General features: G+C 34.3%; 1 protein-coding gene across 9 annotated transcripts in view; it reads right to left on the reverse strand.

Annotated features, from left to right (window-relative positions):
* The window catches only part of ICE2 (interactor of little elongation complex ELL subunit 2), an 83,033-nt gene that overhangs the window by 41,875 nt on the left and 20,895 nt on the right, over positions 1–20,263 (reverse strand). For all 9 annotated transcript variants that reach the window (XM_087859216.1, XM_087859215.1, XM_087859214.1 and 6 more), the window contains 7 exons: positions 18,398–18,535; positions 17,699–17,815; positions 17,183–17,342; positions 16,114–16,295; positions 6,827–7,820; positions 5,938–6,113; positions 1,471–1,600 (listed from right to left, as the gene is read on the reverse strand). In XM_087859216.1, coding sequence (XP_087715342.1) covers positions 1,471–1,600; positions 5,938–6,113; positions 6,827–7,820; positions 16,114–16,295; positions 17,183–17,342; positions 17,699–17,815; positions 18,398–18,535 — 1,897 coding nt within the window. The remainder of the gene's footprint in view (positions 1–1,470; positions 1,601–5,937; positions 6,114–6,826; positions 7,821–16,113; positions 16,296–17,182; positions 17,343–17,698; positions 17,816–18,397; positions 18,536–20,263) is intronic.

Raw genomic sequence — 20,263 nt, forward strand, 5'->3', positions numbered from 1 at the left:
AACAAAAAAGAAACACTTCATATTGTTTTAGACATGAGTCTCTATTCTCTTTCAGTACTTTACAAAGGATTAAGCTTTTGTTTCATCCTTTCCTAAAATGAATGTGGCTAACAACTGCTTCGGAGTTGCTAACATGAAGACTGTTGGTATGTTTCAAGGCAGAGGTCTTTCGGAGGAATACTGCAAGTGTGGTTAGTGGCTGAAAACTACAACAAAAAACTACAACAAAAAACTTCCAGCATTCAGTATGAAACAGGAGGAGGGGGCTAGTGCACCACCAAGTAGTACACTTAGCCACTTTCTTTTTCAATTAAGCACAGAGAGCAAATCAATTATCTTATTAATACTCTTCTACAATAAAGACAAAATATTGGTTAACCAAAATATGGAAAAAAATCTTCAAGTGAGTAACCTTTTTCTGATTAAGAAGAACACACTCCTAACTATTTCACACCAAGAATTATGCTAAGTGCAATGAAAATACAAAGTTTCATTGGACACTGACCTTAAACTACTTACTGTCTAATGGGAAGATAGGATAGGTGTAAAAAAGAATACAGTAGAAAGTAACAAGTTATAAGAGTGGTAAAACAAAACAAAACAACAACAACCCTGCAGGGGTGCCTGGGTGGTTCAGTCGATTGGGCATCTGACTCTTGGTTTCGGCTCAGACCACAACCTCAGGTTCCTGGAATTGAGCTTCGAAATGCTTCAGGCTTTGCGCTCAGTGGGTAGTCTACTTCTCTCCCTCTCCCGCATTGCCCCTCCCCCGCTCATGCGTGTGTGAGCATGTGTGCTCTAAAATAAATAAATCTTAAAAAAAAAAAAAAGACCCTGTATTGAAAGATCAAGGGAAGGAAGTGACTTCATGGAAGGGCAGCTTGAGATAGTGGGGATGGACTGAGACATATGGGATGAACTAAAAAGTATGGAATGAGGCATTCCATTGGGAGGGAGCAAGATCAGTAAAAACTGGCAAGTAATCCTTCATACGAAGTATGTTAACTGTACATGAACCCAGATAAGACAAATCAAATCCCCAACCCCCCAAAAAACAGCAACACAAAAACAAAGTAAAAAAAAAATTGAAAAAATTTAAATGTCATTATAATTTTAAGAAAATTTCAAAATATGTTCACACCAATAGTTTAAAAGAAACTTGTTAGAAAACACTTCTATAGTTTTAGCTTATTACACTGTAAAATTAAAAAAAAATAATTTAAAAATAAAACAGTAACGTTGACATCAAACACAACTAAACAAGATGAGTAAGAGGGAAATGAAAAAATCTGATCTCACTAGTCTCACCCCACCATTTAACTCTGCAGAAGGAATGGTGTTTTAATAGAAAGGAATGTTAACACAATAAGAGAACTGCAGAAAGTATAGAATGGAAATATTTATAATTGATTAAAAGTATGTATTTACAATGGCATTAAAAAGAAGAGTAAATCCTCTTGTATAACTTACCAACATAAAATGAGCAGTTGGAATGCAATAAACTTTCAGTCCATAAGCGACAAAGTTCACTTTCAGTCAGAGCTTCAACTCCATAACAAGCTTGATATTCCACTTTTGGTAGTACATAAACTGGAAATTGCTGAAATGCAGGGTTATACTTTTTCAAAGCTCCATTAATTTACTCTTAATAGCAAATACATTTGCCTATATAGTTTTGCCACTTCGAAATGCTTTCAGGTAATCTTATTTTATCCTTTCAAATACAGTAGAATTCAGACAGAAAGATGGAAAGAACCCTTGTTAGATGTGGGCAAGAGGTGGATAGATAAGAGATCCTGAACCAACAGCTCTCCCCATCTCCACCCAAAATTCACGTATCTCTCTACACATGCACACATTTTATTGGGGAATGTAACTGATAGTAGCATCCTTGGAACAGAGCCTATGATACATAATTGCCCAAAGGTTCAAAGCTGAATGCTAGAAAGCAAAGACTGTTATACTAGTAAATCTCAGAGGATAAAAAAAGGTAAGAATTTTTTGCCCCTTTAAAGCATGAGACACATGGTCTCAGGCTCAAATACTCTTGAGCAGCTTGTTTTCATTCTAAGAATGAAGGTATAAGCATTAATACCTACATTAACACCTGTGAGTGTCTTTATTTTGATTAATACAAAAGCTTTGTTACGAACACTAACTACCTGGTAAAGTATCCACTCAGAGTTTATTGGTCAGGACACTAAATAGATTAAGTAAAGTAACTGCGGCCATTACTCATGTAAAGGAGGATATGCAAGGAAATCCATGCTTGTGAAATAATGTTAGTCATGTTCACTGTGCTCATGTTATCTCATTTCTGTCAAAGAATATTCTACTCGTAATAGTAGTCTCTTCATTTCCAGCTGCAGAAGGAGAAATGATTTAAGAAATTTATTCAAAGTGATATAGCTAGTTTGTACTTTAGAAATTATACTAAGTTGCCACTATTCATATACTTGAAAATATTTCATAAATGTTTCAGAATTCCTGATTTTCACAAAGTGGCAAATTTAGTGGGCTTGTAACAATGATGGTGGTAAGAACAATTCAAATCCAGTAAAATTTCTGTTAAGCTTGGTTCATATGATTACCTGTGAATGGTGTAAAACTCTTTTAAAGCAGTATTTATTCAATTTCAATGTATGTATGAATAACCTGGTGAATAACTTTGTTAAAATGCAGAATCTGAGGTGAAGAACAAGGTTTTTTGTCTTTTTTTTTAAGCTGAACTATAATTAATGTACAGTTTTATATTAGTTTCAAGAGTACGATATAATAATTCAGCAATTCTATACATTAGGTTTTGCATATTTGATAAGCTGTTGTTCCAGGGGTCAAACCTTGAGTACAAGGCCTCTACAGTGTCTCCTCAATTTAAAAAAGTTAAATTATAATTAAGATAAATTTACTGGTAAAAGCATTTTATTATATAAGAATTCTTCAGCAATTGGTAATCTGCATTTAACAATTATAAGCTAGAGATAAAAAATGGAGGTCAAGAAATTTGCTCAGGGACAGAGCCAGTTTACTGCAGAGTTGAATAACTGATAAAGAAAATACCCTTTTTGGATCATGAGTAGATTTTCCTTGATAATACTGCCTTATATCTATGAAACTAAGTCCTGAATCTGGTTTTAATTTCTGTATGTATTCTACTGCCACCTCCAGGAAGCCAAGGGAAAGAAAAGTCTGAATTTTATGGTAGTATTCTAAAATTAAAGTGAAAATTTAAATTCAATCAAAGTTTGAAACTATAAAAATTAAATTTACTATTCCTTTCTCCCTTGAATGGTAACTCCTATTCTCCCCAAATGAAAGCTTTTCTTGGTTCTGCCTTCCAATTTTTCACATGAACCTTTGAAACTTTTCCATACATTCTTAAACAGATATTTCATAGCTAGTATCAGAGGTTGAAGAGATTTCTAAGTATTTTAAAGCTTTATCTAAACAAGTTGGTTTTTAAGTAGTACATATCAAGAGAATATCTTTCTTACCTAGAGTTTAAATAGTGCTACTTTAAAATTTCTCAAACTAGTGCTTAAATTATCCTAAAGTTCCCTTCCTTAATAATACCATGCTCTCTCGTCACTCCTCAATTCTTCTCATTTACTTAGTACCTTTTTATTTTGTTTCTAGGATATAAAACATTTGGGAGAAACAGATAAATAGGACATGATTCCAAGGGAAATGCATTCTGCTAAGGGATTTAAACCACGTGTACTAAACTATTACATATAATAAAAGGTACAATATGATAACCATTCACTGAAAATTTTTAAATTTTACTCTGGGTTTGACATACTAAAAAACATAAGGCTCCTCCAATTTAGATATTCTTTGGGGATCGACTGTTTTGATATATTTTGATCAAGAGTGATAAACCTATAAGGTTTTATCTCAACATTTACAAACTGCACTTAGTGAACTGAATGACAATGTCCTTAACAGGATGTCTCTTTCAAGAATTGATGTAGTATCTGATATTTCCCTAAGCTATTCTTTCTTAAGAGATACTGGCCATCAATAGTTTCTAACTGCTGTGAGCTGGCAGATCAATACAAAGTAGTATGGGTTCAAAGGGTAGAAAGTGAAAGAAATGAGGTTAGCCCCCAAATAAATCAGAGAGATAAATAAAAATTAAAGAAATAAAACACAGAAAATACAATACATAGCACTGACACTACATATATTCAAGATGTATATGCAATAGCCATTAAATTGATAATTAAATATAAATGAGATGGGAAAAATTAGCAAATAAAGTAAAATCTTTTAATTCAGAGAATATTAGCATTTAAGAGCAGACTAATACAAAATCTTTAGTATTTTGTTATTCCTTGACTTTCTCTTATAAAAAACACTATCCCATACATTAATTCAAAACCATTTAGTTTCTAAAATTTAAAGTCTGAACTACTGATAAAAAACAAATTATAAGAATTAAGAATTTTAAAATGTATTCAGAATCTTCCTTCTATTTAACAAAGGATAACAGAGGGGCGCCTGGGTGGCACAGCGGTTAAGCGCCTGCCTTCGGCTCAGGGCGTGATCCCGGAGATCCGGGATCGAGCCCCACATCAGGCTCTTCCGCTATGAGCCTGCTTCTTCCTCTCCCACTCCCCCTGCTTGTGTTCTCTCTCGCTGGCTGTCTCTATCTCTGTTGAATAAATAAATAAAATCTTTAAAAAAAAAAAAAACAAAAACAAAGGATAACAGCATCATCAAGCAAAAGATCCTCCAGGTCCACTGGAGTCTGGTGGACAAAGATCCTAGACCCTGATGGGTTAGCCTTAGAGTTTTTTCATGGGACACCAGCCCTGCCTCCTTCCTTCCTTCCTTTCCTCTTCCCTTGTCCTTCTGCTCTCCCTCTCTCCTCCTTTCTTCTATCTTTTCTTTCTTTCTTTCTTTCTCTTTCTTTCTTTCTTTCTCTCTCTCTCTCTCTCTCTCTCTCTCTCTCTCTCTCTCTTTCTTTTTTTCTTTCCCAAGTTATTCCTTAACATGACAAAGCAGTAGTCAGGGACCTGATCCACAAGGGTCAATGAATCACTATTTTTGATCACCTGATTCCTAGCCCCTAGTAGCATTCTAAAGCGTTCACTGAGGATTCTCATCTGGTAGTAGGTTAGGGAGCAAGACACAGAGACACCAAAATTAAAAAAAAATAATAATATAAATATAAATAAATACACAATGATAAATGTACACAAAAGAAAAAATTCTCTTAAGTAAAAATAAAAGGAAAGACATCACTATAATCAGTTATAATATAGAGGCTCCTCTTTATTTACCGGAATTCAGTGGTCACACACACAAAAATCAAACTAATCTGAATGAGAACTTCAAACATCAAATACAGAAAACTGTTTAAAGAACCAATTACTCAAACTGTAACAAGAACTTTTTAACTGAAAAAAATTTTTTATATCAATCCCCACCCCCCCAAAAAGAACAGTGGAAAAAGAAAGGAAAACATTTGCTCTTCTAACAATTCTGGGAAGACTTCAAATGTGTGTGAAAGCCTACCTTCGAAAACTTGGACTTTCTACAATGAATAAAGAAGATCCCCAAAGAAAGAGAAAAAGGGGCTAATATGTCACAGTGGAATTCCAAATTTACAGAAACCAGGAATATATGTGCCAGTCCAGGTCAAATCTACGATGGTGCCATTTTTCATTAAGTTTATAAATTCCATGTAAGAATGTTACCGGCATTCAAGAATTTTATGTTTAACACTTTCCACTTCCCCTTATTAAAAGTGTTTTCAGTATTTTACTAAAAGAACAAAAACAAAAAACAAACAAAAAGCCCCAGCTCAACCTGGAAAAATTCCAATAGTGATCAACAATTTAAAATTAAACTTCATAACAATGGCATGCTAAATATCTGCTGATTATCTACTTATACTACCACATCCTAATTCCCCAAGTAACAACTTACTCTTCTGATTTTCTTCCGCTTTTTAGAACGTGGTCTGGTCTCTATCCTCTGGACACTGCATCGCACAAGTAACAACAGGTCTTGCAGGCTAAATAACTTGTAAACAAAATTTCCTTCCTGGGGAGCTACATATTCTGATGTATCTTCAACATAGTCCTGTAGTTCATATGGCAATCCTTTAAAAATAATTATATTTCTCATTTTTATTTTAAAATACATTAGCTCTTTATCCATCAAATTCAAGATAAAACAATTCAATTATCTAGTTTTACATTTCTATCAACTTCAACTTTCTATTTTCTCTGAGTTGAACATTTACACTATTACCATTTCTGTTTACTTTTACTGGAACTGCAGCCAAGAGGTGAGGACAAAGCTTTAACTACTACCTTCACTACACCTAGGCAAAGTTTTTAAATTCGTAAGACAACATATGAAGAAGAGAAAAGTTTTAAAAAAGTAATGTTTTTTCTAATCTAGGCAGAGCTGAGGTGCAGTTTTATATCGATCTCAGAAAGTGAAAAAGTATAAAACTACAGTCCAACACCATGAATTAGTAAATTCTGGACTCATAAATGTTTATGATTATTTTTGATCACTTCCCCTTCATCAGTTCAGTGAGTCATATTACCTGTAGTTACAGTAGCCACTGTGCAGGTTGGATAAACATAGGTTACAAAAATCCATACAACTTCGCACACGTATTTATAGAGAAGATTCTGGAAGCTGATACACTGATCAGTACATTGAAAAATGAAATATCAATGACCATGTAAATATTATAAGACAGGTCATAACAAAGAGAAAGTGAGGGAATAAAGGAGAAAAACCTAAGGATAAGGAAGAGGCAAAACAGTTAATATAAAAGTCTTTGTAAATATTTACTTACGTCCTTTTGGCTTCTGAAACGCACAAGGCCATACAGATTTTGGCCAACTAGAGGCATCTGAAGGAGCAGAGGATTGCTCCGAAGCAGGAGGCTGTTTAGAATTTTCCAAATTCATTAAGGGCAATTCAGGTATTTTTCTGGAAATTGGCTTTAGGAGTTCATCCTGCATTTTTAAAATTTCTCCAACTGGATCAAATTTTTTATATACTCGTTTGATAGGTTTTTTTAAAACACATGACTCTTCAGGACTACAAGTAGCATTAGTCTGATTACCTACAGAAGGCTGTGCTGAAGAAGAATTGGGGCTAGCTGGTTTAGAACTTAAATTAGAATTCATATCGGTTGTCTTTCCATTACTATTATTTTGACACTCTGTATCAATGATTAAACAGTCTTCATCTGTATCACTATTGCAAAGAATTACATCTTCACTTCTTACTGCTTCTGAGGTAACAGCCTTTTCCTCTGAATTGTCTGAGTTCTCTGGAACATTTAGTTTTTCAGGGGCACATACCATATCAGTAGCCAAATCATTTTTATGAGAGGTTTCAATTTCTGTAGAACTTTCTAACTGTAAGGAATCAGCTGTTTTCAAGTCATTATCCTGCCCCAAAAACTTGTCAGAATTTGATGCCCTTTCACCACATGGTACAAATCCCTGATCATCTTTATTTTTGCACTCTTCAGGGCCACCATCCATACCAGTCACCAGCTGTTTCTCCTTTTGCAACTGTTCCATCAGAATCTGAGATAAACTTCTAGAATGAGCAGAAATGTCTGGTGTGGTTGGTACCACAGATGTGGTTGCTGTGCTGGGAGCCATGGGAATATCTGTTGTATTGGGTACTGTGGAAGTGCTTGCTGGACTTGGTGACTTTGATGGTTTGGTGGTGTTTACTCCAAAAGTTTCAAGTTCTGTGACATCACCATCAAAATCCAGGTCCAAATTTTCAAGGGTCTCAATTTTTCGGCACTCATTAACTTCATAAGACATCTTAAGAAAATATATTGGTAAACTGTTAGCAGGTATTCCAGGACACACCTCACCTATCTCTTAATGCCCCTACCCCTCACAAAGATAGTCCATGCTCTTTAAAAGCAGAAAGAAACATCTAATGGCTTTGAAAGGTTCTTGCTTAAGATAATGTCAAACTACTAGCAACTAATTTATTCACTCTTCCCTTCCCATTAAAATGGTTTTTTTAAAAAGAATTCAAGAGTTTAATGGATCACTTTTTTCTTGTTTTCAAATTATTTTTTAAAATTTAAATTCAATTAATTAGCATATAGTATATTATTAGTTTCAAAGGTAGAGTTCAGTGATTCATCAGTTGTATGTAACACCCAGTGCTCATTAGATCATGTGCCCTCCTTAATGCCTGTCACCCAGTTAACCCATCCTCCCACCCTCCTCCCCTCCAGCCTTCCCACTGAAATGCTGATGAAACACAAGACAAATCTGCCAAGTTGTAACAGCACAGGAAATAGGGAATACTTGTAAACCTGCATAGCTCAAAAGGAATTTCACTAATCAAAAAACAGAACCACAAAGAACAAATGTGGGGCCAAATAGAAAGGTAGTAGATTGTTCATTGATACCCACTCCATACACTCTTGCAGAGACACCTGTATTTAGCTGATCAGGAGGAAAGCTTCTTTGCCACTATGAGGAAGTTGCTTTCTAATGCAGCTGGAGAAGGGTGACCAGCCTCTGATGTATCCCTAACATCAACAGTGACTTTCTATACCTACTCAGAGAAAACTCTAAATAATATGGACAGGAAATGATTTTATTGTATTCTGGGACATGAAACCATTGAGGTTGTAGTTTTTCATGTACCATTTTGGTAATGGAAGACTATAGACAGCTTTAATTTATACAAGAATAAACTGCCCTCTCCCCAAACAGCAATAGATCTCTCCTCAATCTAGCAAAGGACTTTAGATAAATACTAAAAAATCTGGTTACAAGCTATACACACCCACTATCCATACAGTTTAGGATCTGAGGGAGAAATATTCTAACAGCAATCACACAGTGAGTAAGAAAGAACAACCCCTGTAAGTTATTCAACCTCTCTGAACCTCTATTTCTTCATCTCTAAATAGTGATAATAGGGTCATCTTCTTGGATTTGTTCTAAAGATTAAATGAGAACTTGTATATAGAAAGTTTCTTGGCATAGTCCCTGGCACATAGAAAGAAACTTCTCAGTAAATGGTAACTCTTATAAAACAGACCACCAGATTCAGTAAAATAAATAAATAAATAAATAAATAAATAAATAAATAAATAAATGTAAACCATATGCTGTTTACATGAGGCATTCTTACACAGAAAGGTTAAAAACAAAACAATGGGACATAACATCAAGAAATGGAAATAAGACAGAGCAATATTATGTGTTAGACAAAGCAGAATTCAATGCAAAAAGCATCAGACAAAGGAATCCTATATTGAAAAAAGATGAAATCCATGAATAGGTAATGAATTGTGACATGCCAAATAACTTCAAAATATGTAGTCAAAATTGAAAAATAAAAGGAAAATTAACAGAAACACAATTGTACTTGGTCAACAGTACACTGTCTCTGAGTAAAATAGGGATATAGGAAGTACGTACACTATTAAATGAAACCAATATATATGAATGACTGAAAACATATATATAGACTGCAAAGATATACCTTTTCCCTCCCAAGAATCCAAGGGGCATTTCCAAAGATGGACTACAAATTAACACATAAAGAAAACATCAATATAGCACAAAGCAGAATCTGCTAAGATCTTACTCTCTGTTTAGAAGGAAATAAAATTAGAATTAAGAAAAAATGTAAACAAACAACAATAAACCCAAGCACTTGGACCTTAACCCTCCAAACTGTTGGATAAAAGAAGAAATTAAAAATAATTGCAGATTAGTTAAAAAGCAACAGAAAATAGAACACTGATGTTAAAAATCAGAAATATCATTCACAGCCTTTCAAGAAGAAAATACTAACATAATTATAATAAAATGAATAAATTTAATAACTATAAAACCAAAAACTAATGAATTCAAAAACAATGGTCTCATCTCTAACAGAACTTAGATAAAATTTTAAATATCATTTATCTGTAAATACTTCAGTATGCAGCTGTAAAAGGATTCTTCTCTAAAACATATCATTAGTTATATCAATAGAAATTAGTAATTCCTTAATGTCATAAAATATCTAATCAGTGTTAAAATTTCCAAGTCTGATAAATGTCTTTTTACAACCGTTTATTGGAATCAGGATCTAATCAAGATCCCCACACTGTATTTGGTTGACATATCTCTCAATTTTCTTTGTCAAATTCCTCTCCCCCATATTCTGCCAACTCCCATATCACCAGATATTTGTAAGAAAAAACAAGTTAGTTTATTCTGTAAAAATTTCCAATTCTGGATTTTAACTTCTGCATCCCTCTGATGTCATTTAACACATTCTTCTATTCCCTAAATTTCCTATTAAAACAATCTAGTAGTTTTATTAGATTCAAGTACAGTATTTTATTGTTGTTATTGTTGTTGTTTTTTAACGTGAATATGGTGGTACTGTGTACTTCCTACTTCAACCAGGATGCTAATGATGTCTGGTTGTCTTTCTTCTTGTAATATTACAATTGATCTGCTGGTTCATCAAGTGTCCTCAACTTAATCTATCCATTATGAAACTCCTCATTGATCTAATGATTTTAGGAGCCTCCACTGATGATTACTGCTTAGATTCACTATTTCATTACCAGCTGCAAAATGGTGACAGTTATAGTCTATCATTACCCTAAAATATAGTTTGTACTAGAAAGGCAAGACAAATCTGGTATTTTTTCTTTTTATAAACAGTTTTCAGAATGACTTTATGCACTCGCACCCTCCAAAGGTGACTAGTACTTTTTTTTAAAGTATCATTATGAGTTCAGGTGTTTTAACATATTTCATATGTTTAATCCATTGCAGTCATTCTTTGTCATGTCAAAGAATGACACATCTCTGGTCAGTAGGAAACCCTCCAACTGGCTCTGGCATCTTTTTGATACTATTCCATTATTATTATTATAGGGCTTTACTTAACTTCTTTAAAGCTTTTATTTATTTATCTCTGAGACAGAGAGAGAGAGAGAGAGAGAGAGAGAGAGAGAGAGAACGGGCAGGAGGGAGGGGCAGAGGGAGAGGAAGAAGCCCGCTGAGCAAGGAGCCGGATGTGGGACCCTGGGATCATGACCTGAGCTAAAGGCAGATGCTTAACCGACTGAGCCACCCAGGCATCCTGGGCTTTTACTTAACTTCTTGATTGGCATTTATATCTCTTGTATCTCTTCTATCTCTGAAATTCTTGGTTCCTACTATACACACAATTACTTGTTTATTTTACCATACTATCTAATGTGTTCAAAATAACAAAACTAATATCATTTCTAACATTATAGTTGCTAAAGGCAGTTAAGATTTTTTGGCAGTGGGGCGCCTGGGTGGCACAGCGGTTAAGCGTCTGCCTTCGGCTCAGGGCGTGATCCCGGCCTTATGGGATCGAGCCCCACATCAGGCTCCTCTGCTGGGAGCCTGCTTCTTCCTCTCCCACTCCCCCTGCTTGTGTTCCTTCTCTCGCTGGCTGTCTCTATCTCTGTCAAATAAATAAATAAAATCTTTAAAAAAAAAAAAAAAGATTTTTTTGGCAGTTCTTTGTACTTAGGATATAAGTCTTTAGGGATGTATAGTCAAATTAATAAGTTTCTAATCATTTAAAATAATTCACTGAGTGGTTAAACCACTAACTTGATATACGGTGGATTAATTTGTTTCATTCCAGCTTAGGTTGGCTTTTATAACATTTCAAAAATTTGTTTTACGGACATGTAAAACATTTATATGACTCAAAAGTTAAAACTGTAAAACAAAACACATTTAGAGAAATCTAGATGGCATCCCTGCTTCCTCTACTTTGTGTCTTCCTTCCAGTTAACCATTTTCATTTGTTTTAGGTTTATTCTTTACTATGTAGGGTTTTTATTCTTTTTAATATAAGCACATATAAGCAAATAAGTGTATGTGGGTATATGTTTGTACAACCCCCTTCATAAATAAAAAGTAGCATATTACACAAATGTCTTCTTCCTTGCTTTTTTCACTTAACAGTAATATCTAGGTATCATTCTACAGCTGCCTATCTACAGCTTTCTCATTCCTTCTAACAGCTGCATGGTATGCTACTGAGGATGTAGTTTATCAATATCCTATTAAAGGACATGTGGTTTGTTTCCAGTCTTTGGCTACTACAAACAGTGTTGCAATGAATACCTTGCACATACATTCTGCTCTTTTCCTAGTGTACTTCTTTTTCTCTGTGTTTTTTTTTTTTAAAGAATGTATTCATTTGTCAGAGAGAGAGAGAGCGCACGCGCGCGCACACACACACACACACACACACAAACAGGGGGAGTGGCAAGCAGAGGGAGAAGCAGGCTCCCCGCTGAGCAAGGAGCCCGGACTTGGGATTCAATCCCAGGACTCTGAGGTCATGACCTGAGCCAAAGACAGACAATTAACCAACTGAGCCACCCAGGCATCCTGGTAAAATTTTATTTTTAAGTAATCTCTACACCCAAAGCAGAGTTCGAACTTACAATCCCAAGATCAAGAGTCACATGTTCTACCATTAGAGCCAGCTAGGCCCCCCTCCCTAGTGTACTTTTTTTTTTTTTTTTAAAGATTTTATTTATTTATTTGACAGGATAGAGACAGCCAGCGAGAGAGGGAACACAAGCAGGGGGAGTGGGAGAGGAAGAAGCAGGCTCATAGCAGAGGAGCCCGATGTGGGGCTCGATCCCATAACGCCGGGATCACGCCCTGAGCCGAAGGCAGACGCTTAACCTCTGTGCCACCCAGGCACCCCTCCCTAGTGTACTTCTAAGCTACATTTCTAGAATTGAGATTTCTAGGGCAAACGATGAACCCATTTCATGTTTTGTGGGTACATCTTCCTTCACTTGACTATGGAAATGTTATAGCAATTATCTTTTTTTCTCTAGTACTTTTATAAGAACTTCCATCAACAATCTTCTGTTTTTCATCTTTAAATTAGGTAGGTTCTCCTGTTCCTATGGGAGGACAATCCTGTGTAAGGGCATACCAAGACAGCTTTCTGATCTTCACGGCTCTAAGCTCATGCTCCACTGCTACTACAAGGTATGTATTTATATATGTAGGTAGGTAGGTATGCATGTATGCATATAAACTTGTGTGTATTAAGTACATTCTGAAATCTGCTTTCTCTATTCCCCTCTCCCTCAGTTATATGAAAACTTCTCTCATCTTTACCTTTAATGGCCTTGTTTTGCTCAGTATGAACTCTACTACTAGCCTGAGTGAAGGCTTTTGTTTTGGAAGGGGCTTTGTTTGGTTAGTTTCTAGAGTTTTTAGGGATCAGGGCATCTCAGAACTCTTAATTTCCTAAGTGCCCTTGGACTCATCTATCTCCTTAGAGCCTATCCATATTATTTTCACTTGTTTTTCTTTATTCCTTCTTGCATCTATACCATGCTCCTTCTGTCTGGGATTATTTTCCTTGTGCCTGAAGAACATCCAACAGAGGCGGTCTTCTGCTAGCAAACTGAGTTTTTATCTGAAAATATCTTTAATTTTTTATTTAAAAACACTTTCACTGGTTAAAGACTCTTAGTGTAGGGGCCATTTTAGCACAATACATTGTTCCAGTGTCTGCTGGCTTCCATTGCTGCTGCTGACAAATTACTTGCCAGTCTAACTCTCAGTCCTATAATGGTAACGTGCCTTTTGTTTTCCTGGTGGCTTTAAGATTTACTTATTTATTTATTTTAGAGAGAGGAAGGGGAGAGAGGCAAAAGGAGAGGGTAGAGTCTCAAGCTGACTCCACGCTGAGCACGGAGCCCAATGCAGGGCTCAATCTCATGACCCTAAGATCACTACCTGAGCTGAAACCAAGAGTTGGATGCTCAACTAACTGTGCCACCCAGGCGCCCAGTTTCTGGTGGCTTTTAAGCGTTTTTTCTTTGTTTCCAACTATTGCTTTTGTCTGATTATCTCTTTTACACTATTCTTCTGGGTAAAACTATACATATGTTAGATGTTCTCACTATATCCTCTACATCTCTTACCCCATTCTCCCTATTTTCTATTTTTTTGTGTCTGTGTTTCATTATGGACAGTCTTCTCAGACTCCTCTTCCAGTTTATCAATTCTCTTTTCAGCTTTATCTAAGGTACTAATAAACCCATTTACAAATTCTTAACTTACTACATTTTTCAGTTTAAAATTTTTTCTTTAGCTCTTTTTCAAATCTACTCTTTTAAAGTTTCTAGTTCCTCACTGAAATTTTCAAGCATGGCTTTAATTTCCTTGAATGCTGTGTAATTAAACAGAGTTGGCTAACAGTTTGTGACTGGTAATTGCAGGATCTATTTCCATGAGTCAATTTCTTTGGTCATTGTTTCTGATGGTTCTTGCTCATAGTATTTAGTTCAGTTATCCTTATGCTTTCTGGATGCTTTATTTAAAAAGTTAACTATAGAAATAATTTAAGGCTTAAAATGACATTATGCTCCTCTAAGAATTATTTTCCTTTGCTCTTACTAGAGACAATAGCAATCTGAAACATCTAATCCAAGTTCAAGGCCTGAAAACTCAGGCTACAGTCTCTGAGAAAGTGGATTTATTTCTAGTTCACTCTTACTCCTGGGGGTAAGGCTGGGGTACCAACCTTGAACCCCTGTAGGGTTCAAGCCCTTGGTAGAAAACCAAACTTTGACTTTTGTCCCCCTAGTCTTGTGATGCTGCCAAAAGCATAGTTCATTTATTGCTGCCCTTTCAGAAATGGCAAATACCATTCAGGGCAAAAATGACTCTGAGTGAAAGACTTACCTCTCTGGATTCTGGTCTTCTCTAGTATCTCAGCCCTGTAATTCCTCACTATCACGTTAGCTCTTTGATGATTCTAAGAAAGAAATTTTCATGTTTTGTCCAGCATTTTTAGTTGTAATCAGTAATGGTAAAGCTGAAAATTACTTGGTTTGCCATTACAGAAAGAAGTTACTCTGTCGCTTTTTATCCCTTTTAACCTACTTCATGTTTCTTCATAGTGCTTGTTACTTCCTGACACTCACCTCACACCAAGTACATAAGATAGATTTAAAAATGTAAAAAAAGAAAACTCAAATTTTGGAAGTGCTTTATGATATTACACCATAAATATATTAAAGGCAAATGGCAGAGAAAAATATAAACAAATATTAAAGACAAAAGGCCAATATTCTTAAAATAGTATGAGCTCTTAGGTATAAATAAAATTTAAAAAAATGTTTTTCTATTTTATTTTCTAATTTTGTTTGCTCTTTCACTTTATTCAAGTCTCTGTTCATATTTTCTGTCCTTAGAAAAGCCTTCTTGATTATCAATTTAAAATAGTCCCATTGCCATCTCTTTACCCTAACCTACTCTGCTTGTTTGCTATGGTTTTATTAATTATGTGCATCCTCTATCACTAATGTAAACTGTGAGAGAAAAAGAGACTTTATTTTTATTCACTGCTGTATCCTCAGTGCATAGGACAGTATCTGCTCAATAAATATTTGTAAAATGAGTAAAATGAATGAAGTTTTGTCTAAACACGAAATAATAAAAATAGTATTTATGGAGCGCCAAGCATTGTCCTAAATGCTTTACTTGTATTAACTCACTTAATCCCAAATAATCCTGAGTTAGGTACTGTCATGAAACCCATTTTACAGATGAGCAAACCAGAAACAAAGAGAAATTACGAAGTTGCCTAAGGTCACTCAGCTTCTGAGAATACTGAAAAGGATTAACAATCTGGCCAAATACTTTTCTGTACCAATCAAACTCATCTATTCCTTTTCATACTTAAAAAACTCTTGAATATGAATGAGGCCAATTAAATAAAACCACTGTCATGATTACCACCACCACTGACTAAGTTTTTACATATATACTAAAGACTGTACTCAGCATTTTACATATAATATCAAACTTTATCCTTACAACAGTCTTTTGAAGTAGGTATTACCATCTTTCTTTTACAAAAGGAGTTAACTGAGGCTGAGGGAGGTTAAATTAGTTGTTTAAAGTCTAGCTTGACCTGGGGTTCAATTTAAGTTCCAATCTAAAGCCTTGATTTTTAACTACTAGATTTAAAGACTTGCAATAAAACTTTATGCTTCAAAAAGATAAAGAAGTACATTCCCTTAAAAAAAAAAAAGTAGGCATTACATACTTCCATTTCAGACATATAATCTTCTGGTTTGTCCATAAATACTGCAGAGACTGGAACAGATGTGTTTTTGGACATCATGAATTTTAATGGAACTTCATGGAAGATTTGATTTCTCTCTCTCATTGTCATTTTCTTTTGGGGAAGTGGTGAATTAATATAAATTACTTTAACCGGTTTTGAACCTTAAAACAAAAACAGCGGAAAGAGGGTAATTAGTGTCTAGCTCTATTTCAAAACAAACAAACAAACAAACAAACAAACAGGATGTAGGACAGAAAGATCACCAAACAAAGAAATATAGCATAGGAAAGTGTAGCACATCTCATGTATTTGCCACCCTTGAACTTGTGATCTTTAATGTCCCTAACAGATATAAGGATGAGAGAATTTGGCAAGAAAAATATGTTGTCTTTCTAATAAATTTTAAAAAAGGTTTTCTGCTTTTTATCTCTTATATTTTTACTGTCATTATTACTCAGTTCTTATAGGACTATGTTTTCAAGAAGTGATGAAATTCACCCACAGAGAATATATTACATTTACCTCTAGTCTGTAGTTTTATTTCATTAGATATTTACTATATTTACTATAATTGTTATATATAATAACATGAATTCTAGAAGATATTAACTTTACTGTCCAAAGAAAAACTATCCTATGCTTCCAAGTATAGGCCTATTTTAATTCTGAATTCCAATACCAGACAAGTAAATAAATCTTGGAAACTCACCCATTTGAGGTTGTCTAATAAGGTATTGAATTTTCATTTCGATGAAAGAGAACCTCATTATTTCATGTATTTTTGGCTACCCTAAACCATAACTATTTCTCTCTCACCCCCCCATACAAATACAAGTTTTATAGATCTAATTATTCATGCAGGAGTATGAACTCTATAGCAGCATTATATATTTAAAGTTCTACTAAATGTAAATGTAAAATTCACATCCTCCTTAAACCAAAACCTAAGATTTTTTTATTTGACAAAAGACCGCCTATGTTTAGATAGCTGATAGAACTGTTCCAACTCCTCTTTTAAGAGCATTACTTAATATGGCAAATCACAAACCTGCAACGGGTATTACTTGAATACACACAGGAATTTCCCACTGTTCCTTGTAGTTTGGTCCATGATTATTTAATAATGTAAATAATGATTGACTGGTTAGAGCTATCTGAGGGTGATATCTTGACACAAGCTTCTCTGCATTTGGATCTTTGCTAATATCCTGAAAAACAACATACAATTTGTTACTTCATTATATTTATTGGAAATTTCTTTGATGAAGTACTGAAAAGAAAGGAGACATTCAAGAAGGGGAATTTATTTATTTTTTTAAGATTTTATTTATTTGAGAGAGAGAGAGCATGAGCTGGGGGATAGGAAGACTCCCTGCAGAGCAGGGAGCCTGACGTGGGGCTTGAACCCAGGACCCTGAGATCATGACCTGAGCTGAAGGGAGGCACTTAACCGACTGAGCCACCCAGGCACCCCAAGAAGGGGACTTTAAAACAATAAGATCATATGTACTTTATGAGGTACAGACGATTACTTGGGAAAATCCAAAAGTACTTTCCTACTTACATAATGCATAGCTGCAGCTGTTTTTTCTGGTGTCTCAGTGGTAGATATGTTATCTTTTGAGAGTTGCAACTTCACAGGCATTGAGGGAAATACAGTTTTCACGTATTTTACACTGCCCTAAGAAGAAAGGGAATGTCTTATTGCAAATATCACATGTATTTTTTCCCCTAAGAAAACTATCTTTTCATCATATGAAACTCTTAACTTAAAATGCTCCACTCTACTTTAGAGCCTTCTTAAAGCCACGACTTCCATGTTTTGCTTGACAACCTACATATATGTTTTTTTTCCAAAAAAATCCAAGGCAAGGGTGCCATGCCATTTTCCTTACCACTTTACATTCTAACCTCTCATTTTATGAGGTACAAATATAACAGAAACTCTAAAATATCTTCTCTACACACACTTACTTCCATGATTGTGAGTAAAATCATTTAAAAGAAAAGAGGTTCCCTGCTTACATATTTTGGAACATTAAGAAAGATGAGATATGAAGAAAAGAAAACCAATAAAGTTGGTAGTGACATTTAAAAAAATATCAAATATTGATATCCATAAAACAAAAAGACACATTTGCATTGCATATTTTAAAAGTTATATCTTATTATTGTTCAAAACCTAAACATAAATATTGTCTATGTGAAATATAGGTGATGTTTCAGACAAAAGTACGTTTCTACCTTCATCGGTAAACCTTACCAATGCGAGAAGAGTTTTTTCTAACTTTAATCCCATCTCTATTCTGAATGGGAAGAATCCCATTAAGCTGGTGACTTCATGAAGAGTATAGAACTCTGGATACTTCTTCACTTGTTCAATACAAGCTCTTAAAATTTGCTAGGAAATAAAAATGAAGAGAAATTCATTTGTATCCTACTTCCCTAATAATACAACAAAAATAATTTAGTTATACGTGACTATATAATTATTCATTATAAATATTAGCCTCATTTCATTAATCAAACTTCTAATAATGCAAGCATAATGTATATTCCTTGAGTTAATCTCTTGTTTTCATAACAATTCTTTTTAACCTAATTTCTTAAAAGATTGATATTAATAATACTAAAATTAGCAATAGTATTAAAATTTTAAATTAAATAAAAAAGATGCATCATATTTTCTGTGCTATTTAAGAAACTGTCAAGGAAATAAAGCCACGTGAAAATGTCAACACATTTTCTTGCAGTAAAAGCAGTTACATGACTAATTAGAAATAAATAAGTTTAATACACTAGAAAGATTCCGAAGCACGATGAATTAACAAAGTAGTTATCTAACAAATCACTCTAATTTACAATCTAAAAAAATAAATAACAAAGTTAAAACTAATTAAATTTAGTATTTTCTTCTCACCAAACTTTTCAAAATACTAATAACTTACCAGGAAATATAATCAAGAAGGAAATAAAATTCACAGCTTTACTCAAGCAGAATATATGACATTGTGATAACATGTAAATAACTCAAAGATGCACAGTGGTTTTGGCTGGGAGTGGGGTTATAATTAAAAAACATATGTATATCATCTTCAAAGAAACTTATTTTTTCTTCTACTGTCAATGAATCTAATCTGAACCTTTTAGAATTTGCTTTATATCACAAAAGTAAATTAGCAATAAGCATATCTTTGTAATCTTTATATCCTCTTCTCCTTCAGACATTTATAAAATTTGTCAAGTTACAAATTAATAACTTTACTCCAGTCTCTTTTCATCTAATTTCATATCCGCCTCTCCCCATCCTCACTCCCTGCTGTCTTTCACATTTTCCCCCTCCATCCATTCTTTTCAACACTGATTTTGGTATTTTATTCAGGATATTACTTGCAACTAAGGCAGATGTGGGTTAACATGGAAAAGTTTTGTTTTTTAAAAATCCCAGTCAACTGCAGTCAGCTCTGCATAGTATCTTTGCTCCTCATTTATATTAGTTAACTTCCACCCCTAGCATTCCCACCCTATAGCAGTCATCACAAGAACTTGAACACACGTGCAAAAGAAAGCAATACATAAGAACTATATGACATAGAGCCTATTCTAGTTAGATATTTGCTCATACATCTTTCTTGGTAAAACTCTGTTGGATGTTAGTGCTTGTAAATTAAGTTTCACTTAATTCAGTGATTAGGGAAAGAGAAAGTCACAGGAAAATCTAACACAGTTTTACTCTTATATTCAGATACATTACTATATATTATTAGAGATATTTCACAACTGGTAGGTATTAAGCAACTATAGGATCATTACTTGATATATTTAAAAAGGGTTTTAAGTAATAATTTATTTGTCTTTGAAAAACAGCTATGAAGGTTAAGAGATTCTGGCTGTTTCCCATCACCCAACCACCAAATATTATTTACCATTCAAAATATCTTGAAAACTAAATACACCAAAAGCACATGCATGTACATAATACAGATCTATCATTACAAAGAAAGGTGAAAATGACTCTGTTCCCTAGATTTTATTTTGGGCCAGAAAGGAAAAATATGGTATCATAAATGTTTGAAACGTAAAAACATAATGGACACTACTTCTGGCAGTGTGGTAGAGTACGTATACT

The sequence above is a fragment of the Ursus americanus genome, chromosome 36 (genome assembly GCF_024610735.1).
Source record: "Ursus americanus isolate L20-20 chromosome 36, mUrsAme1.1.p, whole genome shotgun sequence".
NCBI lineage: Eukaryota > Metazoa > Chordata > Mammalia > Carnivora > Ursidae > Ursus > Ursus americanus.